Source organism: Betta splendens, chromosome 4, assembly GCF_900634795.4.
Source record: "Betta splendens chromosome 4, fBetSpl5.4, whole genome shotgun sequence".
Taxonomy (NCBI): Eukaryota; Metazoa; Chordata; class Actinopteri; order Anabantiformes; family Osphronemidae; genus Betta; species Betta splendens.
Window position 1 is genome coordinate 4,374,773 of NC_040884.2, and position 27,607 is coordinate 4,402,379.

Here is a 27,607-nt window from a genome sequence, read left to right on the forward strand (position 1 = left end):
CTCATATGATGGATAGAAATGTCAGCAGTGGCCTCCTTGTGTTTGCTCTCTGTCTGTGTCACTCAGCTCCACAGAGAACATGACAACTTGCAGTAAAGGGAAGTAGAAACCAGAGGGAGGCGAGAGGCTAAAATGGACCGTCAGAGGAAGCGAGACGAGCGCAGTAACCAGCCAGGGATGTGTGTAGTCCCTGGAAAAGTTTGGAGGCGCGAGCGATCGCTGGAGGTTTGATGGATGAGCCCGCGGCAGAGCTGGCCGCGCGGCCTGTCCTCGTTCCAGGGCGGCTGCTGGCGGTCGCTGAGGATTTGCTCTGGCTTCGCTGCCTTTTACCACCAGTCAAGCCGTTTTGCTGGCGCTTGCTGATAACTGGAGGAGGTGCGTGGCATGGGTTAGGCTAAATGGACATTTATGTAGAGCTAAGGTAAGTGGTCACATTATTCACTTGTTTAGTATGTGAAACATCTGGCTGCTGTGATTCTGTCCAACTCATTCAGCTCCTGGAGTCACATTCATCCTGAGACACAAATGAATTTAGAAAAAACCCTTTGTTCAAGAAAAAGCACTCGACCCAATGTTTATGTAGATATTTTTATGATTATTCATCCTCATAGATTCTCTATCATCACTTCATATTAAACCATTCATGGTCACAAGGGGCTTGTGTTAACTTTTATTTTGAGGTCACCTCGCTGAGGAAGGAGCTCAGACACCTGTTTACACCGTCCACACGGCTGTAGAATAAGCAGCCTGTTGTTGTGTTCAGACGTGAAGCTGTGCCGGTCACATTTACAGCGCCGCCGCTCTCTCCTCCTCCCTCATTTATCGCTCTCGCCCTCCTCACGTCGGACTCTGTTAGTTACTGTGGGGTTAGTGGGGCGTCCAGGTGGCTGAGTGCCGCTCCACCTGTCGCGTTAAAAGGAATAAAATATTCAGGTATGGTGACGACAACGCTGCTTATGAATAAAGTACACAGCTTATTGTGTATGTAGTTGGTGCACAAAGCTGAGAATTTATCTGTTATTGGAGTTTGACAAAAAATAACAAGTTTAAAGGAGGCTCAGTAATTTTTCAGTAATAATCAGGTTCTCAGGAACGCAGTTAAGGGCGTCTGTCTCTGCTGAATATGTTAAATTAGCATGTGGCCTTAAAAGATGATGTCACTGTGTTTACAGTTTGCTGTACTGCCCCCAAGTGGCCAAATGGGTCAGTAGCGGCTGCTGTGGTTTGAGGCCTGTTGCACAGACTTGGCGTCTGAGGAGTAACTTTGCTGCCGGTTCGAGCCTTTGCTTTTACATCCTCCCTTTAATGAACTACTTATTTTTCCTCACTATTCCCATTGAGTCTCTGTGTCTGTCTGCCTTCATCACAGCAAATTACCGTCCAGTCTTTGTTTTTGCCGTTTTGCATCAACTCATTTTTTCCAACTCATTTCTTTGGCGCATTTCGTTCTAGCATTTCGTTCCGTTAGCAGGAAGAAGCCGTTAATAGGCCACATCTGGCCCCATAAAGTTGTTGCACTGAGTTCTTTCTGTTTAAAAATGCAGCGAACAAGAGGCACCCCCCTCCTTCTGCCTCACGCATGACAGTTCCTATTATCTCCTGGATAACAAATTGCACAGATTAGCCATGGGGGCTGATGGAGAAGCAGGAATATTATATTATATTAATGTGTGTGTGTGTGTGTGTGTGTGTGTCTGTGTCTGTGTGTCTGTGTCTGTGTCTGTGTCTGTCTATCTGTCTGTCTGTATGTGTCTGTCTGTCTGTCTGTGTGTCTGTGTGTATGTCTCTGTCTGTCTGTCTGTCTGTCTGTCTGTGTGTGTGTCTGTGTGTATGTCTCTGTCTGTGTGTGTGTCTGTGTGTATGTCTCTGTCTGTGTGTCTGTCTGTGTGTGTGTCTCTGTCTGTCTGTCTGTCTGTCTGTGTGTGTGTCTGTGTGTCTGTGTCTGTCGGTCTGTCTGTATGTGTCTGTCTGTCTGTGTGTCTGTGTGTCTGTGTGTATGTCTCTGTCTGTCTGTCTGTCTGTGTATGTCTCTGTCTGTCTGTCTGTGTGTCTGTCTGTGTGTGTGTGTGTGTGTGTCTGTCTGTCTGTCTGTCTGTCTGTCTGTCTGTGTGTATGTCTCTGTCTGTGTGTCTGTCTGTGTGTGTGTCTCTGTCTGTCTGTCTGTGTGTGTGTCTGTGTGTGTGTCTGTGTGCCTGTCTGTCTGTCTTTCTGTGTGTGTGTCTGTGTGTCTGTGTCTGTCGGTCTGTCTGTATGTGTCTGTCTGTCTGTGTGTCTGTGTGTCTGTGTGTATGTCTCTGTCTGTCTGTCTGTCTGTGTATGTCTCTGTCTGTCTGTCTGTGTGTGTGTCTCTGTCTGTCTGTCTGTCTGTGTATGTCTCTGTCTGTCTGTCTGTCTCTGTCTGTCTGTGTGTGTGTCTCTGTCTGTCTGTCTGTCTGTCTGTCTGTCTGTCTGTGTGTCTCTGTCTGTCTGTCTGTCTGTCTGTCTGTCTGTCTGTCTGTCTGTCTGTCTGTCTGTCTGTCTGTCTGTCTGTCTGTGTGTGTGTGTGTTCCTTTCCAGCTGCCTCAGATGTGCGTCTGTCCGTCTAGACGCAGGCCAAAGTCTAAATGCTGAGCGTGCAGATGCAGTGGAACGTGCTGGAGGAGGCGTTGATGGGCTAAGTGCCACTAGCAGATAATTACAGCTAAAAGTCCCCATGCTAATGAGGACGGCTCGTCGTCACGGCGCTGGCAGACAGGGGCCACACAGGCATCTGCAATTCAGATGAGGAACACTTGAGCGCTCAGCCCTCACACTGTACGTGCTGCCTGCTGCTTCCCGCCTGCCTCTATATGTCCGTACGCGCTCGTGATAAGTGGATTACTGCTAAGCACAAAGACATCTATTCAATAAGAACCCCGGGTCCCGGTGCGCGTTTTGCATGTGTGAGCAGATACGAGCTGGGTGCAGTACATGGGTATAATTGTCTGGCACCGGGGCCCAGAGTGAGTTGACTGTGAGGGCATGCGTGCGCTGAGGAGGAGGAGGAGGCTCCTCACACGCACAGCAACAGCCACAGCATCACTACTACTTTTGCAGATGTTGTCTTTGCTTATTTGTGAGGAATCGCTTTAATTAAATTTCCGTCCTGCTGGGACAGGTGAGGGCGCTCCGACGCCCATGTATCACAGATCTCATTTGCAGGCAGCCTGTTAAGCGTCCGTATTTACAGTCCCCTGGACTCGGAGCGGGCGCTGACGGGGGGAGAGAGCATCATTTGTACTCATTATCCTCCTTCCCACTGTTCTCAGTGTTTGGGATTATTAACGGCGTCTGTGGGGAAATTGGGCTTCCACATGTTTATGGAGCCGCAATAAAGCGCTATAGTGTGTAGTGGCTGCAGCTGGAACAACTCAGCTACAGCGCTAATACATCATCCACTTCAGTTAAGAGCAAATCACTCTTCTCCTCAGTTTGTGAATAACAAGCATCTGTTGCCTGTAAATGAATGTACAGTCGGGCTTTAATCAGTTAAATTATTCCAGCGAGGTATTTTATTGTTGGGAAATGTTTAATATGCGAGGCCTCGACTTCACGACCACGTTTTGATGTTTACAGTTGCTCTGCTGAGGTCTGTGACATCACTGCCCGCTGGTAGAAATGAAGCATCCGCACACAGAACCGGACTGAAAGCGCAGGTTTGTTTTTCCTGCTTCGTCTCTGCTGTAGCACAGCTTGAGTCGTGCTCCGTTTTCTCTCCTCCTCTGTAGTTCTGGTCTCAACTTTTCATTGGCATCGGGTGTCCGTTTGCAGACGGGCTACGGTGGCGTCGCGAGTGACGCTGTCTGATGATCAGCGTAGGAAACCACCCATTATGGTGATGGAGGCTTAAAACAGGTCGTCTGGGGAACACTGCGTCCGTCGTCGCTCGTTGGGGTGGAAACATTTGACATCCGCGTCCTCGTCAGCTGATCTGAATGTGAACGGTGAAAGCTGAAGCAGCGGTCTGACCATCTGCACGTGACGCCCAGCTGCCTCTGTTCTGGGAAGGTCTCAGGAGAGGATGACGCCGCTGTCCCTGCCTTCTTACTGCGTGGTGATGGCGCCCCCTGCTGGTTTAGAAGGGAATCGCTTGGCTGGTCGTGTTTCTCCATAAATATTAGAAATGTTATTACTTCTCCACTAGTGGAATGAAGGAGGACACAGGGCTGTAGTCTTGGTATTTCTTTATTTGGAAGTAGACCTCTGGGTTATAATGTGTAGACCTGTCGTATAATGAGCACAGGTACAGGTTTTTACATTTGACACTGTCATGTACATAGACTGGTTTTAGAAGGGGATTAACACCAGGCGCACGTCGCCCGTATTGAACCAGCATTAACTCTGCTTTTTATTTTCCCCACACATATCATAGGTAGCATCAAAGGGCACATGACACAAGCACAACCTCTACTACACCGGACCCACACACCCAGAACGCACATCACCAGCTTCTAGTTTCCCTCGAACCGACCGAGTATGTGTCCATGCATACATTAGTAGACTATATATGGTAAAAAATATATAATTTGGAATAAATACTTCATATAATTTTTAGAGCAAACTGTCAGACGATACTTGTTATATACTGTTCACGATACTGTATGTACATGTATTTGGCTGGATGTACAGAAACAAAAATAATGCATAATCTAGATTAAAGTATGACATTTAACCCATGTGATGCAGATTTGATTTCAGATCTTTGGTGTGCGGCCAGTTATGAAACCTTATTTATCTGGGTCACACTGGATTAAACATATGGGCGTCATTTACTTAGTTTCACAACCACGGAAGACCAAACACACAGCACAGATCCGAACCGCCGGTCGCCGTCTGTGCTGAGGGAAAGTACACACAACTACAGTAGCACGAGCTTCTCTCGCTCTGCTGTGACTCGACAAATGATGATGATCTGATCACTAAGCCACTGTTACAGGACTATTTCATTAGAATACATCGTAACATTAGCACCCATATTTATAAAGTGTCCACGAATGAGTTCTTAATAAATTTAGAAAAGTTTACTCAGTTCTTGTTTAGAGAAAGTGGCTAAATTTGGAATCTAGTTATATAAAAAATATTAAGCAGTTGATTGTTAATAGAAGCAACATATCAGGTTTTTACTTAGAAAAAGTGTCTGTGGAGTCTATTCACCTGTTCCCAGGTGAGACTGTGAATCCCTGGTTCCTGTAAACCCGTCAGACATCTGCAGCAGAGACGCGATCGGAGCAGATACTTTAGGAATATGGGTGTAGTTCTGTGAAGCACATTCCCTGGAAAATATCACTTCTGTCACTGATTAAGGCAAAACCAGACCCCGCTGCCGGCTACTGTAGCTAGTTCCTGATTGACTTGACACTGTACTCCATTAATATTGCTTCTCGGACTGAACGAAAACGTCATGCTTATTTTTTCTCTGCCAGTTTCCCCGTTTGCAGTGTGAATGTCTGGAGGCAGGATGAACTGGCGTTAGCAATTTGAAACCAGGCAGACCAGGTCTTTGCGATTGCACGTGTTAGACGTCCTCTCGCCTCACTGACAGCCTTGTCTTCGCTCCACCACCCATGCCGGTGTGCTTGGACTTGCTACATGTGTTTTTCTCATTTTTTCCTGGAATGTATCGCGGCCCCACATTCATTGTGCACTTTGCAGCAGCTGCATACAGGATTTGATCTGAAACAAGCAGGCGAACGAAGACGTACGTCGGAGTTGAGGAGATCGACTTGAGGCAGAGACGAGTGTTAATCATTAGAACAGACAGTATTACAACATACTGTTTAGTACGAGCGGCCGGGGGAGTATTTGCATGCAGCACCTTCTGAACTTTTCTAGTAGAAGACTTTAGTCTTTCTTACTACTGCTTATATTCTGGTTATAAAAAACTCTTTTCTTTTGTGTCCAACAAAAGCCTTTTATCTCCAATTCAGCCTTTTGTGTCTCTAACTCCCAGATGACGATCGGCCGTGTCAGATAAGGAAAACTGTGACGTAAACGATACACGGAACGACTCCAAATATCCACTGAAAAGATCTACTCTATCACTTTAATGTTTAATCCACGCTTTCTGGAGAGATATAGTTTCCTTTGGACACCGATATTAGAGAGAGTGCAGATTTACTGTACACACACACACACACACGATAGAAAAATGCAGTAGAAAATACAGTTTCTGTTTTTGTGATTATAATCTGTTAGAATAACATTCTACATACTGTATACTATGTCCTCAGTAATGGCTTATGTCCAAATATGAAGTGTGATGTCAATGTTGTTAAAGAAAAAATAGAAATGATGTCATATTTAATATCATATTTAAAAAGGTCATGTGCTTAGTATAGAGCTTGAAGAGGTCGTTTGATGATAAGAAGCAGCAGTTCATCCAACTTTCTCTTCATGCAATTGCCGGTCCCTGATCTGTATTCATATTCTCATCCCGTCCCCTACTTGATATCCTGTCAATCACACTGGTTACTATGGCGATGTCCCACCATCAACGCGCGTGACCCTCTTTGTTTGTCTGTCCACTGAGTGGTTGATGCAGCATATCCATAACACCCATGGGGCATGTTGGCAGACGTGTGGAAGGAGAGCGCGTCTGCGGCTGGATGCTGCAGGACGTGAGCTCCCAGAGCTGCGCAGCCAACGCGATGCAGGCGCCCACCTCGCCCGTCTGCGCCCGTCTGCGCCCGTCGCCCAGATGGTTGCTTTTTTTGTGCATTTTGTGTTTCCAGCTTCTTCCTGCTGTTCTGGTGGGAGGAGGGTCCTGAAATGGAAGGGCTGACGTGGTCTGGAAGCGTAAGCGGTGCGGCTCAGAGCAGACCCGCGGCGGACGGGGTCTCGGCCTTCAGCAGCTCCACGATGTCCTGGTGCGAGGCTGCTTCTGCCACAGACAGCGCCGTCTGATCGTTCTGGGGCAGAAAGAGGAACAAGTCAGTGTGGGTGTAGTGGCCGTTTTCATCCTGACGATGGCAGCGTTGCTTCTTCTCTGTTCTGATTGGCCACCGACACTGTAAACATCACTGAAGGAACTGGGTTTAGCATCCTGGTGTTTTGCTGTTTGGATTTGTAGACTTGTTATTTCTCTTTAAATCGGATCTAATTATCCCCCTCGGAATCAGAAGCAAAGTGCGATAATGATGCAATGATAAGCTGCTTCGCATGAATAATCAACCAGGTTTGAATAATAAGCCTGGGGACGAATTGAGGGATTTTATTGAAGGGAAACATGAAACTCTTTCATCACATTTTGTCACTTTGATATAAATATATTCTCAATCCATTTCCAGATGTGTTAGAATCCACAGTGCTTTTATTATAACAGAATTCCCTGGGACTCCCTGTGTTTTCTCATTACTTGTTACTGTAATTTGCCACTGCGTGCACTAAACACATATGTTGCATGGACAGTGTGTTGCACGGACAGTGTGTTGCACGGACAGTGTGTTGCACGGACAGTGTGTTGCACGGACAGTGTGTTGCACGGACAGTGTGTTGCACGGACTGTGTGTTGCACGGACTGTGTGTTGCATGGAACTGGCCGACTAGCGGACCCAGACGGCGACAAACATCCATTTCAGACGCGCTCGGCTGTAAATTGTCGCCGCCGGAACGACTGCCAGAGTGTTTACGTCTCGCAGCGCATCCATTTACATCAAAAACCGTGCAGCCATAAGACGTGAGCGCAGACGAGGCTGCGAACCGAGAGGGACCTCGCGTCTCGGAACAGGATGAAGCCTATAAATTCCACTGTGCGCAGTTTACCGAGCTGCTAAACAAACCTTCAGCTTCACAGCTGCTCGCTCCGTTTTGAGGTGTCCGTCCACCGCTGCCACTAAATATAGCGTGCTCTGGTGTTGTCATGGAGCCACAGCAAATTACATAACAGAGGCCAACGGTGGATTTATATGCTGGTCATGAGTTCAGATACATTCAAAACTTTGGAGCTCCCTGTTAAACATACAGTGTGAGGCACATTATACGGATAAGAAAGGACGGGAGGAGGAATCTGGGCTGAAGTCGGATGCAGGTGTGGAGGCAGAGGCCACGTGAGGCCGAAGCGTGCTTGCAGTGCAGCGATGAGGCAGTGACGCGAGGCCCCAGTTGTGATGTGGCCATTCCTGGACTGGGCAGCCCAGACTGCGGAGAGGAATCGACAGTCTGGACAAATCAATATCCCACTAGGTTGAACAATCAATCTACAGCGTGTGGGCCGGGAACCGGACACTGTATTCCTGAACCCGACTTCATACGCAGCCCAATATCCATTGACGTATGCTACGGTGTGTGCCAGGCACTGAGGGGCTTATTGGCAATGCCTGTAACACAATCACATGACCACAAACGTATTGGTGGCATCTGCATCAGGAAGGAAACGTTCTGTGAGGTTCACAGTGCCCAAAGAAGCCGAGGGCAGAGCAGGCAGGAGGTTCTAAGGACACAGAACAAACGGCTGACTGACGTCGGTACCTTATCTGTGAGGCCGGTGTCGCAGCGGCCCGTCTCCAGCAGCAGGCGCACGATGTGCGTGTGTCCGTGCTCGCTGGCGCACATGAGCGCCGTGGAGCCCTCGCGGTCCTGCGCGTTCACGTCGGCGCCGCAGCTCAGGAGCAGCTTCACCATGGCAACGCGGCCGTGGCTCACGGCGAGCATGAGCGCCGTCTGGCCCATCTGCGGACAGACACGGGTCAGCGGAGGCGGCGGTGACGCGGCTCCGCGGCCGGCGGGAGCGCTCACCTGGCGGGAGCGCGCGTCCACGTCGCCCAGCCGCAGCAGCTGCTGCGCCGCCTCCAGGTCGTCGGGGGTCTCGGCGGCCGTCAGAGCCGCCAGCATCACCGGGGTGTAGCCCGCCTTGTTGACGTTGTCGGTCTCGCAGAGGCCCGTGTCCAGCAGCAGCTTGACCACCGGGAAGTTGGAGTGCGACACGCTGTAGTGCAGCGCCATGTTCCCGTTGCCGTCGGTGAGGTTGACCACGTACGGCAGCAGAGTGGGCGTGGTCAGGCCCACCTGACGCAGGTACAGTCTGACGGTGTCGGCGTCCGACTCCTTCTGACTGGAGACCCTGAACCACTCCTGGTACAGCACCACTAAAACCTGCCGCTACGGAGCAGAGAGAGAAGCTGCTTATCGTTTCCTGAGCATCTTTTTACTGGTTCTGTTAAGCAGCCGAGGAGGAGCCCTGCACAGCCCATTACTGGACTTTATTCTACTGTGAAAGCTGAAAAACAACCAAGAGACCCCGAAGCATGTGTCCAACAAAAATAGACTTAACACCACTCAGATATTTGAACGAGCAGAACAACACGGACACGACAGCAAAGGCCTTTATCTCACTCCCACCAAGAATCAGCCGCCAGAAGCGCTTCTCACCATTTCTTTATCCGGGGATGAAACCTCCTCCATGCGGTCCTTCACGTAGAGACACGCGTCGATGAAACCTTTGTCCACTTTCTCCCTGAAAACAAACAGCAACAACAGCAACGTTTGGCCTTTGTTTTAACATATTCATTGTTTTCCACCTTTTGGTTTCCTTTACTGCCCTTTGGTCGTCGTGTTTGCTTTACATTTACATGTGTTCACCATTGCTAGCTGCATGTACAGTAACTCCTGAGGCTTCAGAGACTCTGTTGTGAGGCATTTTCCACTGCGGTCCTAAACGTGCTGGTCTCACCCCTGCGCCTGCTCCTCCAGCAGCTCCTGGAAGCCCTCGGGATCCATCAGGCCTCTTTCAGGCTTCTTCTCCTCAGCAGCGGAAGCTTCAGCCCCCGTCTCCTGGGTCTCTGCTGCCTCCTCAGGCGTCTCCATTGGCTCCTTCTCCTTCTCCACCTCTGGTTCTGAGCTGTCGGCTTCTTCTTCCTCCACCTTCGTCTTCTCATCTCCACTTGACTCTTCGCTGGAGGTTGTCTCATAGCTGGAAGTGGACACAAACATCCTCAGTTTAATCCTGTAGGTGACTGAAAAACCCTAAAACCCTTTATACATTATACAAATCTACTGTGGGTTCGTATTTAAATATAAACACATTCACAAGCCGCATCAATGAAACACAAACTAAAACTAACATGAGCAACAAAGCTACAAAAACAGGTCATGGCGTTAAAATGAGGCCTGTTATAAATGTTACATAGGCCTGTATGTCCTAGATATCCTTTGCACAGTTAAACAAATACTTAAAAAAACATTGATGTGTTTGCAAAAAATGTATACATTACATACACATGGACAAAGGAGCAGCCTGTTCCTATATTTAGAGAAGTGGAGACTGCTGGTGTAATGAGTGTGGGTGTAATCATCGGGGTGTATCCTGAAGGCAGCTCTCTGAGGGGCTGAGGATCAGATAAGTTTAAATTGAATACCACTGATTCATGCCTGTTTGTAGCCACACACACACACACACACACACACACACACCAGACACCACACCAAGAGGCGTTCAGGGGCCACAACATTCCCTGGATTCCGGAGGAGCTCAAGGGGGAGCAAAGAGAGAGTAGAGCATCCATCCAGAGCGGAGAAAAGCAAACAGCGACCCGCTTCCTGGTGTGGACTTAAGCCTAAAGATAGGCTGAGAAAATATTGTTGTCTGATTATAAATAACATCTGCTCAAATTAGTTTAAACCCGAGCAGCATAGACCTTAATGTAACCGACTAAACTGGAGTTAAAATCTCAAATTAGACACGAACCATCTTTTATACAGTAAGTTATATTAATAGTGTCCTTATCTATGTAAAACATACTCTGCCTCTGCGCGTATCGCAGCAGGTCCCTACAACACCACTGATAACGCCATATTTGTTCTGTTCCGGAGGATCTGGCTCTGTTTGCAGATCATTCCACAACAGGGAGCAGCGAATAGTTCTCATCACAACACAATCTGTCACAGATGTAATGAGAAATAACTAGAAGCAAACGCTTGTTGTACTGAACGATGGCCAACATTGTGTTTGATGCACGTGGAGGATTCCACGCAAAATGAAACTGAACATATGTAACATAACCTACAGAAGCTAACGTCTTGGCTGTAGCACTGACGGGGAAAACTCTGAAGACCATCTGCCCAATTAAAATTCATCACCTCTTCCAACCTCTCTCGCTCACACACACACACACACACACACACACACACACACACACAGGCAGTGAGATGAGACGATGAGATGCAAAATACACACACACCGTATCAGAACATACAGTATTCATACATACTCACTCACACACTCTCCCTCCCAGCAGTCAAAGAGGTCAAATTCAGGGCAGAGTGTCTTCAAAGTGGGGAAGGAAGCAGAGCGATGCTGATGTGAGAGACACAGCTGGACTTAGTGGTCAACCTCAGATGAACATGAGAAAACCGTCATGTCTGCCGGCTCTACTGTAAACACAAACGCTCTCTCAGAAGAATTTGTGTCTACCAGTCGTGACATTAAAGTGGGATGTAACAAACGATGAAATAATACTTTAGCTTCAAACCACAAATCAAGGCTAATGGATTTAAAGAAAAAATTTATGATGAAATCTCCCATGATGAATGTGAACAAACTGGCTATAAATGAATTATAATTAGTGATTAGTGTTTCAGCACCTGGCCTTAATAACTGATAAATATCTATATTTAATATCTAAATATCTTTGACTGATCGCTGCCTCTGTAACTTTCACGGCGAACGCGCCTGTTCCTTTCCTACAGAAAAACAAAAATGGCCACGTGGGTTTAGACGAATTCTGCTTCTGAGGATTAAACCGAGTCATTTTCTTATTAATTAGCTAATCCGACTGAAGCCACCTCTGACTATGTAACACGATAAACCTGACAACTCTGAAAAGTGAAAATATGTAATTCCTATTTGTGAAGATTTCCCTAATGAAATCAGGAGGAAATGTGACGTTACCAAGCTGCCACAAACACTCATACAGATTAATTATCTTTAGAAATACAAATAAAAAAAGCACAAAACCCCACAAACATATTCCTGTAATCACTTTGAAATTAAAAAAAGAAGTTACCCTCCGTTCACCCCAACAAACTTGAGGTTTTTCTTGGCTCCCTTGGTTCCCTGCTTGTCGGCGGCACCATTTTTCTTCATAATAGATTTGAGACCTGGTGAAGAGGAGGACAGAGGAATAAACGGAGAGAGACGAAACAGAAAAGGGAGGAAAAGTTAAATGTTTTTCATTAGAATTTCATTAGAATGTGACTCTGTTTGTATTTACGGTACAGAACATTCATATAATCCAAAAGTCCAGATGATTCAGCCTGATTCATATGAGCGTTGAACTGGCAGCCTCTTCATTTCTGCAGTTTTATATTCATTATCCACCTGCAGAGCTTCCACAAATCTTTCCCGCCCCCTTCAGCCATTTAATTAATCTGAATTCTGCTGCATCCAAATGTCACACAGCCAAATGGAAACAACAGTTGTACTGAGCGATGACTCGACTCTGCTCCCTCAGCCAGGCGGCAGGTTTTAAGATTAGGTCTGTAAGTCGGGCTAAGAGCGTTATTAGCGCTTCCTGGTGCACGACGCTCTTGATTCCTCTGTGGAGCAAGCTGTGCTCACGAGCAGCTATTGAGCTACAGTACGTGGACTTCCTGAGCTCAGACAGGGGAAGGTGGGACCGTGCCTGTTAATTATTAACGAGAATATTTGGACGCCAATTACACCCAGCATCTGTTTGCTATGATGAGATTAGATTCTGCAGACGAGAAACACAGATTCCACATGCACAGGTCCGGATTACGGGACAACACCATCCCGTCACTGTGTGGCTCGGTACCGTACGTATCTGCCCAATACCTGATAACTGCATGGGCTCCTTTGCTGTCACTCACTGGCTCTAAGCCCAGTCTTACTTGTAGCTGACAGCAGACATGGTGCAGGGGCTCTAGTGTTTTATGTAAGTACATAGGGATGTGGCTTCGAGCCAAAGAACACTGGCTACAAAGACCCCAAGAAGCGCCATTAAAGAAGAATGATGCTTTCAGAGAGGGGAAGTCCAGAACTAGCAGTATTTGGCATTTGGAGACATTCTCCAGCAAAGATCTGAAAAACAATGGTGTGATTTAACCTCCCCTCATTTTGGTGCAGACTTTGAGACGTTTCAGCCTCCAGACAAGACTCTGAAGTTAAACTCTGAAGTCTCAGATGAGGGACAAATACTGTAAAACGCTGGATTAGTCAAGGTCGTTCAAAGGGACGACTACAATCAGTACAGTAACGCGTTCTCACACACAAATTACAGTCAGCGCTCCCAAAGCTAAACTCCAAATGAACCCTGGGTGTAAAATAGTTGTGAATGCAGTGATTTTGTTCGAGAGGGGGGAACGACAGCATCCATGTAGACACACATGCGCTTACAGAGTGAGACGTCATCACCGCTGCTTCGGTCCAGCTAACGTACACAGCCGCCCGTTTGGTGCCTCGTTTCTCACTCAACCTCAGTCCAGCTCATCTAATGAGCCAGGCACACGACCATTTGTCGATAAACACTAAGTGACACGGCCTGACAGCACTGGGAGCGTATTCCTAAATAATACATGAGGAGAGCGCCTCGGTTTCAAGTTGCAGTGCAAACAAGCCACGGCGGCGGCTCAGCAGGTTGCTGTGAATGCAGCACCTCGGCATCTGTCTGTTAGCGCGTCTCCCAAATCCCTACAAATCTCGGGCGGTCCCTACTTTTAAGGTGGTCGGGCACGGACGGGGATAGATGGCGCGCTCACTGCGTGTACTGTCCTACCTTGCTCCTGCTGTTTGCTGGCGGCCGCGGCCTTCTGTCCTGGGGAGTAGAAGGCGGAGAGGACGCTGAGGGAGCTCACCAGCTGACTCTGAATGGAGCTCATTTTGGAGGCGCCCGCCTTGGCCGCCGGTTTCCCCGCCGCCGCCGCCGCTCCCTTCGCCGCCGCCGCTCCTCTCCCCGCCGGCCTGGCCGCCGCCCCCTTCACGGGCTCCGCCCTCTTCCCCGCCGCCTGTTTGTGCGCGGCGCCGGCGCCCTCCGGCTGGACGGCCGCCTGCGGGGCTCCGGAGCCGCTCCCCAGTTGCGCCCACTGCTCCCCCAGCAGCCCCGTGAGCCGGGTCACCACTTGACCCAGGGCGGCGGGAGACGTTGGCGACTCGCTGGAGCCCCGGCGAGGAGGCTGGGACTCGGCGCTGTCCCGGCGGGAGGCCTGGGCTTCACTGGAGCCGCGACGAGGAGCCGCTTCGCCGGAGCCTCTGCGTGGGGACTGTGTCTCGCTGGTGTTTCGTGGAGGGGGTTGACCCTCGCTAGAACTCTTCCTGCGGGAGCCCTGAGGCTGAGATTGGAGGTCAGTGGACGCCTGGCGCGTCGGGCGGGCTTTGGCTTCTCCTGTTACCCGACTAGAAGGTTGTGAGACACTGGATCCTTTCTGTAATGCTTTAATTGATTTGGGACGGGTTTGGACTTCACTGGGGGCAGGAAGTGGGCCCTGGCTCTCAGCCTGTGGTTGGGATTGAGGCTTTTTCTCACTGGCGTCACCAGGGGGTCTCTTTGACTGGGTCTTGCCTTCAGCTGTGGACGTACCAGTGATCTTTGTGCTGGGTTGCTCGGGCTGTGGTGCATCCTGGGTCTTCGTCTGCGGCGCCGGGCCTTGGGTTTCGCTGGATCCTCTACGGGGACGCACAGGCGCAGGCTGAAGCTGAGGAGCCGACGGCTGCTCTGCTGAAGGCTTACGGCCTCTCTGAGGTCTCACAGGAGCTGCTGTCTTCACCGCTGCCTCCTCTGAAACTATTACAACCTTGTCCTTGAGCACAGCTTCTTTGATTATCGCGCACACAGTCTCTCCTGCTGCTGTTGGTTTCCTCTCCACACTTTCCAGCTCAGTGGGTTTGGCTCCAGTGGGTTTTGATTCCACGGTCTCTGGAGTTTTAGCAGTGTCCTGTGCACCACTTTCTTTAATCACAATCACTGCAGGTGCACTGCTTTGCCCTTCATTCTGGCTTTCAGGTTCTAAGACAGATGTTTGTCCAGTTGCTTCTTCTAAAGCTGCCACTTTCACGACCACGTCTTTCCTGTCTTTTGGACTTCTCTCATTTGCTTCCTTGCCTCTGACTCCATCGCTGACCGTAGGGTCCACGTCCCCTCGTCCTTCGCTGCTCACGCCTTCCTCCGGCTGGCTCCCAGTGCCAGCATCTCTGCTGGGATTGTTGTCATGGCGTCGGTCCAGCTCCGTCTCCGTCTGCTGGTCCGTCCTCTGCGCCGCCTCCGTCTCCGTCACCCGGTCCACCGTGCCCACCCTCTCCGTCTCCGTCCCCCGGTCTGCGCTGCTGGCCCTGGGCCTCTGAGGGTGGTCGGTCACCGCCGCCCCCTCTGTCTCTGTGACCTGGTTCACCCGTTCGGCCACCGGCGTCTCTGTGGTCTGGTCCTGCGTGGCGATCCTCTCGGTGACCGTGCCCCGCTCCATGCTGTCGGCTCTGGGTCTCGGCGGGGTCCTCGCTGCCGCTTCTGATTCCGTCTCGGTCACCTGGTCGCGTGTGTCAGCTTCGGCTGGCCCTTGATCCGCGCTGCCAGCGCTTGGTTCTGGTAAACACACTTCAATGCAGATCCTGTCTGTGTCTGTTCCCTGGTCCACAGTGCCGGGCGATTCTGTCTCTGTCTCTTGATTTGTGAAATCCACCCTCTCGGTCTCTGTTCCTGCTTCAATGCTCTCTCTTCGTGGCCTGTCATGTGCTCCTGCCGTCCAAACCTCCACTATCATTCCCTCACTCAACTGTAGTATTTTCTCCTCTTTCACTTTGTTCTCCTCTATTTGTTCTTTCAAAAGTGAATTGGTTCTCTCCAGCTCCTCTGTGGCCTGAGTAAGTTTGGCCTCCAGTATCTTCAGCTTCTCCTGCAGCGTCTGCACACTTTGAGAGGCCTCAGCTTTTCCGTACTGAGCCCTTCCAGCTTCTGCATCTTGATCAGACGCCGTAAGTGTTGACACTTCCTGTTCTAGGGAGTCTCTTTGTAGCGTTTTCACTGCCGGCTCCACGGGACTCTCTGATGCCTCTGTTTTATTTGATTGTCCTAACGGATGTGTTCCCCTCTCAGATTCTGAAAACCTACAATGTTCTCCATGTGCTGCATCCTCTTGTAATGCACTTTTTTCCGTTACTGTCTCTTTCCTGGTCACCTGCACACCCTGGACTCTTGCTTGAGTCAGGTCCAGGTTGAGCCTTTCTAATGGTCTGTGTCCTTGTGGCTGAGGTTGTTCAGCTTCTGTACTGGGCTCTTTAGTAGGCGTCGATGTGGAGGCCTGCGCTTGGATCTGGGCTTGGAGCTGAACCAGTAGCTTCTCCCTCTCCTCCCTCAGCGAGCAGATTTGAGCTTTTAAATCTGGAATGGTTTTCACCTGTTCTTCCAGTTCTCTGACCCGCTTCAGGGCCACTGTGATCTGTTGGTGAAGGCCGGCTCGGTCCTGGGGAAGGCAGCGTCTCTCTATTATGTCTGGTGAGGCACGGAACATGTTCTCAGTCGATCCGTTCTCCGGCGTTCCCAGAGCACGATCGGGACTGCTTGAATCCGAGCCTTTGCGCTGCTGGAGGGTGATGGGCATGCTCGATGCTCGCAGCAGGTTTGGGCGGTTCTGAATCCCCGCTGCGCTCTCATCAACACGAGCTCCTGCCCCGACTTCATCCTTTGGCTTGGCTGAAACAACGCCAGTTCCTTGACTGGCTGCACCCCTGCTGCTGTGGCTAGAGGTCCCTTCACTTGCTCTGAAATCAAAGATCTGTTGGACCTCTGTCACCCGTGATTTGGGCTTCGGGCCCAGAGTGGAAGTCCCAGACCATGCACTGTCCTTTTCCTTGGCAGCAGGCCTGGCTCCGTGCCCAGGGAGACTGAAATTCCTAGGTAGAGTACTGAATTTGGGTGGGCCCTTCACCCGGCGCTGGATGTGAACCCTTTTAATGGTGTTGCCCTTTTCAATATCGTCAACATACTTGAGGAAGTCCAGGTCCAGGTGGAAGCCATAGGGAGTCTCGACCGAGTAGGGGAGCTGCTTCCTCTGGGCGCCGCCGTCACTGGCCTTGGTCTGGAAACCGTTGGCTGCAGGAAATCAACATGAAAGTCGTTCAGTAAACCAATGCAAGCTCTTCCTCCACTGAACAACAACATCAGCAACGACTGCATTAGTCATGGAGTTGAATAGCTAAAACTGATTTGCATGTTCATTTGTTTGACAGCCGCCTCGTTTGTCAAGTAAATGAACAGGAAACGAACCAAGGATCATCATCACTATTACGGTTCACCCCCCCATATAAACGCGCAGCACCGAATGCACTCGCGGTGCTGGGTTACGTAAAAACATATCACTTACTGGGAAGTAATTATCATGCAGTGATTGCACCAAAACAAACTAATCAGCAATGCAAAAAGCTGCTCATGCTGTGGTAATGCATAAATACAGTGTGTGACGGCGATTAGCAAACAAATCTGTAGCCAGCTTTGTCCTTTGGGAACACCCTTGTGCATCCCTTTATGTCAGACACTATGTGATGTCACTGAATGAAACCTGGTTTTACATGAGATAAAAGGACACAAAGAACCTTTCAGTGCTTGCTCAGCAGCACTCACCACTTCTCTTCTCCATCATGGGATGCAGAGTCCTCAGTCATCGACTTGTGTTTGCTACAGTTGGACCTGGCAGCCTAGAAACAAAACACCACAGCGCTTAGTAAGAACGTGAGCAACATGTGGGAAAATGCATAGATTTGAGAATCTTTTAATGAAAGGCTTTTCATAAACCGGATGTTTAGCTTTCATTGAATAATGATTGCAGATTTGTTAGAAAAGAAAAGGCAAAGTTTCATTTGTCTATGTGTCTCAGGAACTTCCACAACATCAGGACTCACACAAATTGACCACCCTCCCTTTGCCCCCGCATCAGGTTAGCTCATACACCTCAGCTCAAACAATACCTGCCACGCCATAGACTGCTATGAGGCGCAGTCAGACCTCACGCTGATACAGTGGACTTAGACTATAAAGGTATTAATACACCAGAGCGGCACATTTTTCTGGCCCAAATCCCACAGAGCACCTATGAATAATGTATGAGAGCTTCTGATGCCACCACATACTGTAGTTCCACCACCACAGTCCAGGAGCATCTGCCACACAGGAGCCAAATGCGCCAAATTATGAGTTGCTGTGTTGACCAGAATAGTGCTTTTCCATTTCCATATTAGCTTAAAGCATGTTTATATAAAGAGAGGGAATATTTCAAATAGTTTTATATTTAACTACCCATGTTGTATCTGAATGCTGTAAAAGCCATTTTAACAATGTTTGCTGTCATTTCATGTCTTTTTCATCTGGTCTTGAGGGAATAGAGATGCTGCCTTGGAGGTAGTTTCCCCATTTGAAATGCTTGCTTTGATGTCTAAGGAAATACCGGCAACTGTCTATATTTGATACATCCACGCGACAAGAAGTGTATAACGGTGAAAATAATCCGGCGTAAAGACACGCTGCTGACAAACCAAGCATATTGAGGTGATATGTTTGGGTTTCGTACGGCTGGCGGGAGGTGTACGGTCCAGGCCACAGGCTTCCCCGTGTGCCGCGCGGTGCTGAGTGCAGACATATTGCAAGGCAAGCATTACAGGAGCTGGTATTATCAATCACAATGACAGCCATCCACCCAGGGCCCCGAACGGGGACTGTGACAAGCCGTATTTGGCCCCTGCTCCGTCTTCAGACATCGAGTCTTAATAATGAAAAGAGTAGGTGACCTAGAGCAGAAATGTTGTCTGTGTTGCAGATGAACAGATACAGTACACACACACACACACACACACACACACACACACACACACACACACACACACACACACACACACACACACACACACACACACACACACACACACACACACACACCGACTGACTGACAGGCACTGCACTGGATCTGACACCGTGTGATTGCTACCATAGCAACCATTTTTCAATCCACTACTTCTTGGGAGTAGTCAGGGGAGCGCGGGTATTCCTGACTCCTCCTGATGCCTAATGCGACTACAGTCGTCTCGCTGTCCTTAAGGCTTAATTAGGCGATTCAGGAGCGAAAGAATGCTGCTCGTAATTGCCGAGTGAAGTACACGCAGACCCCGCTGGCAATTATACACAGTGGGCAGGCAACAAAACCTTCCTTAATTAGATCATTACCCAAACGAAAAGACAGAGGTAGAGTCGTGGAGGATGGAGGAGGGACGGAGGCAGAGAGGAGGTGAAGAGGAATATGGTCAGGATGAAATGACGGGTGTGACAGGAAGGAATGGAGTGGACAGAAATGATGACGCTGTGAAAACGCTGCCACAGCATCAGCCAAGAGCTGCCCCGACCGTCCCCACAGTGCAGTTGTGAGGGTTTTTTGAAAGTTCATCTTTTAATTAGAGTCATTCCTGCTGCCTGTGTGGCTAATGAAGGCCGTACACGGGAGCCGGGCTGCATTTGGTGAGCTCAGTGATTACAAGTGCTATGATTACCGTCGCTGACGAACCGTGCAGTGCATCAGTCTATAAATGAATGAATAAGTCTGAGTGCGCTCACATTAAATGTGCTGCATTACAGCGAGGCAGTAACTGGATTATCCACGTTAAAATCAGAAGCCCCCGATGACACTGTACAATGCACACAGGGTTCCTGATGCAATATTAATAAAAGCTCATAATGGCTATGCTAATCCAAGCTGATACACTTTGCTAGAGGCTACAAACAGCTATAGAGCATATTCCTCGCATGCGCGTGGCTCCTGAAGGACGCGCCGCCATCTCTCAGCACCGACCCAATAACGGTGACAGCTGGTCGGGAGGCGATGACATCGTTAATATGAAGCCCGGAAGACGGGAGTAACGAGAGCACAGTAAATAAGATCATAGTGACAGCCAGGGGTTTTCATGTGTCATCAGCCACAAGTTGTCTTTCAAGCCAGTTTCAGTTTCTATTCTCAGGTTTAGGTGCGAAGGGCAGGACTCTGTTTTCTGTGTTAACTACACAGGCCAGGTAGCAGGTTGTGCTAAGGTCAAGGAAACGCTTGTAATGAGGCTGTAATGAGACGTGCTGTTGCATCAACTTTCAAATTTTTATGATCAATTTTCATGCAAAGAATCTAAAAGGCGGATTATTTGGCCTTGGGTTTAAGACATTAACCACTAGATGGCAATGCTGTGGATTATTTTAAACTAAATGCTGTTTATTCATGTGGAGGCATGTCTCTCTAACAGATGTCCTAAAATTACACTTATAAACACATGTTGCATTGTTTACAGTCACATTCATAATGCAGTGTAATGTATTTAATTGTCACCCTCGTAGCACTGAATGAGCAGATTAATGAGCGTCACATGTGTCCTGTGATCGGTCTCTAACCTGAGGTTTTGTGGCACAGTTTAACTCCATGAACCACACTTCAAATTACATCCCAAGTTATATACACGTACATGTGTGTTGGGTCACCATCACCATCACATACAGCAGACATAAAATTACTGCTCATCCACCCCACCGAGAAGCGGGACAAACATTAATTGAATGCCATGGGTCATTACATTGGGGCGCCTGCGAACTGGAGATTGAATTAGTGTGATACACTTGACGCAGAGCAGACTCAGTCAGAAGACAGGCCAACGGGAAATGGGACTGGAGGGTGCAAGCAGGGAGGAGGAGGTGGGCGGATGGGAAAGAGAACGCGGGCGGGCAAGAGAGCGAAGAGGGGGCGAAAAGGGAGTGGCAGCTGTGCTCACTCGTATCTGCTCCGTGCAGAGGTGGCTCTCAGCTCTCCTGTCGCTTTCTCCCGTACTGCACATGCTCCTTGAAACGGCTCACACATGAATGGATTACGATCTCGCACACTGAAGCGCTGCAGCTGCCGCTCTACACACAGCTATGAAAGGACGCGGGGAAGCAAGCGGCCGCAGAAACAGGCCAGCAGCAACAATAACAGTCCTGAAGCCTTATCGCAGGCCTGACGTGGGACCAGCTATCTGTGTTTACCCCAGTGCTCCCCTGGGAATGGAGGCAGCACTGTCCAGCTTAATATGGCAGCTCGCAGCCCGAGATAGACTCAAAAAGGTTGAAGCAGCAGCGTAAAATGCCGATAAAGTCGCCACATATGCAAAGCAGAGGAAACTTTGGTCCTACGGCTGCAGCACATCCTGCAAACTCACAGTTTCAGCACAGCAGCCAAGGCCGACACAGCCAATGAATATTTTCTGACCTGGTTCTGAGCCACTTGCAGACATAATTTTTCCATCGTGTTTACCTTTTAAAGGATTTTAGAACTTTCAATGAACAGGAATTATCTAGTTAGTTCAACCCTGTGTTGGATTGTCCAATGTATGAAGAGCTGACTTTATGCTGCTGCCCGATCAAATGCTGTTAGCATCCAGAGGCATTTATCTGATATCTCACTGCCACTGCTCAGTCTGTGTTTGCTCTGCGGGAACTGATCAGTCCTTCTGTTCTACAGGAGCTATTTCAGAACAGTCTAGTCCATTTCACTCCAGTCTGGGAGTACCTGCGTATATGGATGGCACATTACAACTAGGCTGTACTACGCTATACATGCACTGGCTCAATTTGCCTTTAATCGTCTTCAATCCACTTGTGTCAGGTAGATTCTGGGTCAGCATCAGTGCCAAACCAGTATGATCTGGTCTGGTCCACTGTAACAGTGTCTGTATTCAGAAGGGACTAGATTGTTCCTTTTGTGTTCATCAACATCTGGCTGTTGCCCCAGAGTAAATGTGAGTCTGAGCATTATTAGAGGAAAGATTACACCACAGGGCTGCTGAAAATTTGAATTGAATTGAATTGTTTTCTTTTTTTATGAGCAACTGCAAATTAAAGCTATAGTGTGAACTGTACTTTGATAAGCAGACATGTTTGAGTGAACAAGCTAAAAGTAATGACCTGGTTATAATAAGGAATGAAAAAGCTAAAAACATGTTATCAGCAGTGAAAAAGGAATTGATGGAAATAGTTTCTTCTGTTTCACGCTGCTGAATGGAAACGGATTCTTTCAATGTAAGCAATAGAAAATCAGGCTAATACAAAAACAGAGATTAAACGTCTTTCAAGTCATTTTTCTATTGTTCGTCTGGCAATTTCCCTCGCCTCTGTGGAAGGAAAGTGGCTGTAAGAACAGTAAACACAGATCCCATGTCTGTTCAGGAAGACGACGGACGACCTCCAGGAAGCGTGTGGCGACTGACCTCCAGTTCATGCTTCTGTTCCTTGAATGCGACGCTTTGAGGACGTCGATAGCAACAATTCAGAGATTAAAACGTTGAGCTGCACAAAGAGAGCGAGTAGACACTTTTCAGCTTTATCTGTGTGAGTGTGGACGTGGGTTTGCTGGACCGGCCCTGTCATAGAGCAGATAAGCTTCCACCCGTGCCCTCCCTCTAACGGCCTTTTTCTTTCCATGAAGCAAATAAAGGCATTTAGCTTGTTTCCAGCTGGCGCCCTGGAGAGAGGTCCCATCCCGAGGTGTGGCCGCCTGCTCTCATAATAAAGGAAGTGACACATCCTCTATTATTCAGTGGAGCACAGAGCTGGAGCTACGTTAGCATCGCGGCGACTTCCGCGCGCGGACGTTAGCGAAAGTGGTGGAGTAACGGCAGGCGCTAATTAGTTTGTGCTGGGGCCATGTGGGTCATAATATGTCAGCGTTTACAGGTGTGAAGAGTTTTCAAAAACAGAGTGAGAAAACAGGAATAAATGGAAAAAGGAAAAGAAAAGGAATGGAGGGAAACTGAGAGAAGCAGAAATGGGAGTGAAGGTGCGCTGCGTGTCGCCACAGAGGAACAGATCACTTACAGCGTCGCCGTGTCACATTACATCCACGTCCACTCGCACAGACGGAAAAAACAACCGCCTCACACGCACAACGACCAAACACCTAAAACAGTCAAACGCAGGGTGAGCAAAGCTGAGCGGACGCGTTAGCGCAGCCTCACACACACGGGAGTTCTAAATAGTGATAACAAAATCACACGCTAGCGATCGTAGCGTGACGACAGCCTTCCACGCGCACACGTCGCTCGCGGGACACGCGCACGAGCGCACTCAGATTTCCTTCAGGAGGAAGCGGCTGATCGTCACATTGACACGTTCAATGCCCGTTTTTCTGCAGTGCGTGCTTTTCGTTGTGTTGATGTTGTGTGTTTGTGGCTGATTGCACGCGTGTGTGTGTTGCCTGGTTGTCAGCCAGCCCACTCATCCCTGTGTCAGTTGCCAAAGCTGTGCACAGACAGCGCCACTCAGCAGCAACGCACACGTGCACCCGGAGAGCGAGACGCACACGCGGCGAAGACGCACACAAAATGGATGTGTGGCGAGCGAGCTGCAGAAGGCAAACTGTGAGGAGAGGAGACTGATGTGGGATAAATGAATGGAAGCGCGGACGAGGACGAGGACGATGAGTCAGGCAAATGCAGCGTCTGTCGAGGGGCCGCTTCCCTCTCACCTGCCGCGCGGCTCCTCTGACTTCCTGTCCTTCCTGCTTCTGTTTGTGTGACTGCTGCTGACCCCGCCTGTCTGTTAACCTTAGCAGAGGAGGAGGAAAACAAAGCGAGCGCAGGACGAGGAGGGGGCGGCGGTGGAGGTGTGGGGAGAAGAGATGCTGCTGCTCCCATTCATTTAAAGACCATGGATTCACTGACGGGTCCCACTGCAACCAACTGGCCCAGAACATCCGCACTGACCCCCTTGAATAAACAAATGGGCTCAAAGTAGAACACAAACGCACAAACAAAGACAAAAAGCTGTGTGATCACAGTAACTGCCTCTCTGTGTGTTTTGAGCGTGTGCAGATGTGAGCGGGTGTCAAGTCTGGGACTTCCTCTAGTGCAAATATCCAGGGAGACGTGTTACAAACGAGTTCAGTGTGTTTATGTTTATCACAACTTTGTGCGTGCGTGCGTGCGTGCGTGCGTGCGTGCGTGTGTTTAGCCGGTGGGAACGGGGCTTGTCCTGCACTGAACTCCCATCATCCCCATCCACCGCTCTAATTATTACTGGAAGACTTCCGTGGAGCCCCGCTGTGCTGCCATGAGGCCTCAGGAGGCCGACTCTTTACCAGGTCAAGCTCCACACTGTACATCTGAGCCATCATCTCTGTGAATTTTAGCAAGTGATCCCTGCAGTCAGCGCGGCGCAGCTCCACGCCAGCACGCGGCCTAATGAGTAAACCTTGGCTCGTCCGTCGCCTCTGAAGTGTAAATGAGGTGAGTATTTACCTGCCCTTAAACAGGCTGATGGCTCCCGTCACTCATCGCACGCGTGCAGTCGCCTCTCAGTCGGTTTGTGGAAGACGCTCTAAACTCCTCAACAGCTCGGCTGCGAACACGCCGGGACTGTGTTTGTATCCGTAGCCTCATGTCGTGTGAGGGATTCAGAACAGCGAGTCGACAGTCACACTTCTGAGAGTTTGTTCATTCGCACTTTAACTGTTCAATTCACTCCAAGTCGATTCATATGTACCAATGCAAAAGGCACGAAACCACAGAGGCCGATATAAAAATCCCTACAGCGCTTTTGAGTAAAAAAAAAAAAGTCAATGTGTACATTTGCAGATGACGATGTCCCTTGACCTTTGACCTCCAGCGCTTGCCTGACGGAGCCCATTTAGCGTCAGCTTTACATCATACACTTGGACACTGTTTACAGCTTCTGTGGTGAAATCCTCCCCTCTCGCTGTGCGTCCAACACGCTGAGTGAAATCAGCTCACATCCTTTCATCCAACGCAGTGGACTGAAAGAGGGTGGGATGCGGCCTGGAGGGTTGAGTCTCCCTCTTGCCGATCACATGAACTGTCTTGTGTCAGGAGCGATCAGATCCTGCCTGGGACCCCCGGGGACTGCTGGAGACTCATTCCTCCCCTTTCTTTTCACTGTGTCTCAAAGTTGGACACCGCCTGTCCATCTTGTTCGCTCTCATGTTAAGGAAATATATGATACACAACGGATGGAATACAACAGAAACAAGCGTAGCGGGCTTGAGGTCAAAGTCCAGTAAAATGGACGGGTGATGCTACTGTGTCACTTCAGCCTTCAGTTTAGTGTGTCATCCCTTGAAGATGCTTTGCCCGGCCTTTAGTGCAGCTGCCCTCACTGCTGCTTGTTTACGGCACCTTCCTGTTCCTACAGCGTTTGGCTGAACTAGAACAGAGTCAGCTGCTGAGGCCATATTCACCGATCCTGACACCTTCATCAGCAGTCAGATCATCGGTGAAGCTAAACCCCTTGTGGACTTAAGACCTCGGCAGACACAGCTCTTCAGGACTCTTCAAGGAGACGTTCCTCACGTAACAACAGCAGCAGACGTGAGCACAAGCACACAACTAACTGCCAAAGTAACAACAGGCATGTGCAAAGCATTAAGGTTCTGCAGTGTATTTGTGTGTAAGTGCGAAAACTGCTTCATTTCCATCTGATAAACATAGTTGAGCACAACAGCTTGCAGTCACATGCGGAATGTTTTTACAGCAGTGGGAGCCACAACCAAACGTCTGCAAAAGCCAGTATTTGTATTATGTGGTGAGTAATTATAGCGGATGATTAGCGGCCCCACGCGGCGCCGTCCTCCCGGCGGCAGCGGCTTTTCCTCCTCCTGCTCGTTATCGCACCTCAAATCAGATCCCAGTGTCAAACGCTACATGCTTCTCAAATGGTCCCAGTTGTGGGAACAGCAGCTGATGGCGTTTTTCTTGTTCTGTGAGGAACGTGCTCCTGCTCCTAAACGCCTGCTACGTCTGCTATGTCACGCCAAGTCTCGCAGCGCACGATTATCTGCGAGGGCGCGAGCGCCGTCTGCAGCGTCCGAGTGGGCGCCGGTGTTTTCGCTGGCAAACAGTCCAGTAGCAACGGCTCGCAGGAAAATGAAGGGAAGTGCAAAGAAGAAAGTGATAGATGGAATGAAACGCAAGTTCTGAGTTTGACTTATTGTTTGGCGTTCAGACATGAAGATTTGCCTCCAGAGCCAATTTACCAAATGTAGCAGTGGCTACAGTACATTCTGATGAGGTGCTGCCTGTGTTGGAGGAGGAGGAGGAGGGGGGCACCGTACCAAACATTTCCCCTGAAGTCCTCTTTGTAGTCAGTGTTTAGAGTCAAGCCTATATTCCTAATCTTTAACATGCTCTACAGAACACTGTGCCACACACACACACACACACACACACACACACCCTGTTGTTGGACCTCTAACCGATGACATCATCCGCAGCCACCTCGCTGCCTTTTCTTCCCGTTCGCTTCTACTGTTCTTCGCCGACTCCTTAAAGGAAATCACAAGAGAAGCGTAGAACAAGCAGTTTTTCTGCAAACGTGTCGCTTGCTGATATTGTGGTTCAGGCTCCACACAGGTGCAGGCTGTGCCCTCATTGTGGAAGAAAGCACCCATTGCTCTGAAGGTGTCTGGACGGGTCCGTGACCAGCACTTTCCACTGGGCGTAGGTGGGCTGTAGCTGCCAGGCCTGGCTCCCGTCCTGAGGGAGGCCGGCCGCTGATAAGGCCTTCAGGCGGCCAAGCGGTTGTTTATGCGCTGAAACGGACACGTCTGCATGCGTGGCAGCGATAAACAAGAGTGCGATACTGTACATTTTTAGGCAAAGGTCGTAGTATCAGACTCTACACCCCCTCTAAGAGTTGGACACAACACTTCAGTGGCCTCTGCCTCTGCTCCGTGTGCCGAGATGCAAAGAGGCCACGTTCCTTTGTTGTGTTCACGTCCACTTCCTCTGTGGCTCATAACAGCACATTATCCTGGTGCGTCCTGTTACTTCAGACTCACACCAGAGCCCGAGAAGCTCCACCTTAACAGAACATGAGCAGTGTGTGGTTGTGGCTTGTTGTGAAGGAGAGCAGCAGCAGAGCAGGGATCCATCTGCATCACAGTCGGTGACGTGTGGAACAACAGCTTTGTTGCCTTCTCCTTCTGCAAAGTGTAAACAAAAGCTAATGTAAAAAAGAAAACGCCAGAACGCGACGCAGTAGGAAGCGATTGGATCCTTCCACGGCGTCGGGACCGTGGGAGGAATGGTCTGCACAGGAGAGCGATGGGACCCGTGGCCCTACATCTGTTTTATGAGCGTTTTATTTGAGTCAATAAACCATAAAACAACAAAATCAATTTTATTTCCTGCTGCCTCAGTGCTCTGGATGAGGATGACTTGGAGCTTGCATGTTTCCATCAGCTGTGAAACAATGCAGCCAGAGCTCAATCACGCTGCGATCAGCTTCCATTGATTTTAGCTGGACCCTCCAGTGGACGGTCTCTATCCGTTTCCGTTTATCGCCAGTGAAGCTGGTGGGGGTCTGGTTTGGGAGCGACTGAGACAGACTGCAGAGCTGAAGAAACGGCAACAGGAAGTTTAATGGTGGCTGCCAATAAACTGATTGTGGTTTTGGTCTCTCACAGACCGTGAGACTCTTCCGGCGCTGAACCCTGCTCCGAGGGGCCCACACAATACAGGGTGGGCTGCGAAATCACTAATAATTACTACAGCCAGGAAACCCAGCAAGAAGCCTTAACAATAACCACAGCAGACAGTCAATGTGTCACAACCTCAGATCTATAAGAGGCGCTTTGCAGGCGC

General features: G+C 49.4%; 2 protein-coding genes across 4 annotated transcripts in view; one reads left to right on the forward strand and one right to left on the reverse strand.

The window, feature by feature from the left end:
- The window catches only part of lrp8 (low density lipoprotein receptor-related protein 8, apolipoprotein e receptor), a 111,915-nt gene extending 111,804 nt beyond the window's left edge, over positions 1 to 111 (forward strand). Inside the window, exon 19 of the mRNA XM_041070702.2 lies at positions 67 to 111. Coding sequence (XP_040926636.1) covers positions 67 to 96 — 30 coding nt within the window. The 3' untranslated portion in view covers positions 97 to 111. The remainder of the gene's footprint in view (positions 1 to 66) is intronic.
- A 4,074-nt stretch (positions 112 to 4,185) lies between these two features.
- Positions 4,186 to 27,607, reverse strand: part of kank4 (KN motif and ankyrin repeat domains 4) — a 42,639-nt gene continuing 19,217 nt past the window's right edge. For 2 of the 3 annotated variants that reach the window (XM_029147990.3, XM_029147989.3), the window contains exons 2-9: positions 17,580 to 17,653; positions 13,749 to 17,051; positions 12,018 to 12,111; positions 9,686 to 9,925; positions 9,385 to 9,469; positions 8,752 to 9,114; positions 8,485 to 8,685; positions 4,186 to 6,926 (exon numbers count right to left, since the gene is read on the reverse strand). In XM_029147990.3, the coding sequence (XP_029003823.1) occupies positions 6,828 to 6,926; positions 8,485 to 8,685; positions 8,752 to 9,114; positions 9,385 to 9,469; positions 9,686 to 9,925; positions 12,018 to 12,111; positions 13,749 to 17,051; positions 17,580 to 17,598 (4,404 nt within the window). In that variant the 5' untranslated portion in view covers positions 17,599 to 17,653 and the 3' untranslated portion in view covers positions 4,186 to 6,827. Of the gene's footprint in view, positions 6,927 to 8,484; positions 8,686 to 8,751; positions 9,115 to 9,384; positions 9,470 to 9,685; positions 9,926 to 12,017; positions 12,112 to 13,748; positions 17,052 to 17,579; positions 17,654 to 22,219; positions 22,416 to 27,607 lie in introns of those variants that run through there. The other variant, XM_029147992.3, reaches the window with a different exon arrangement.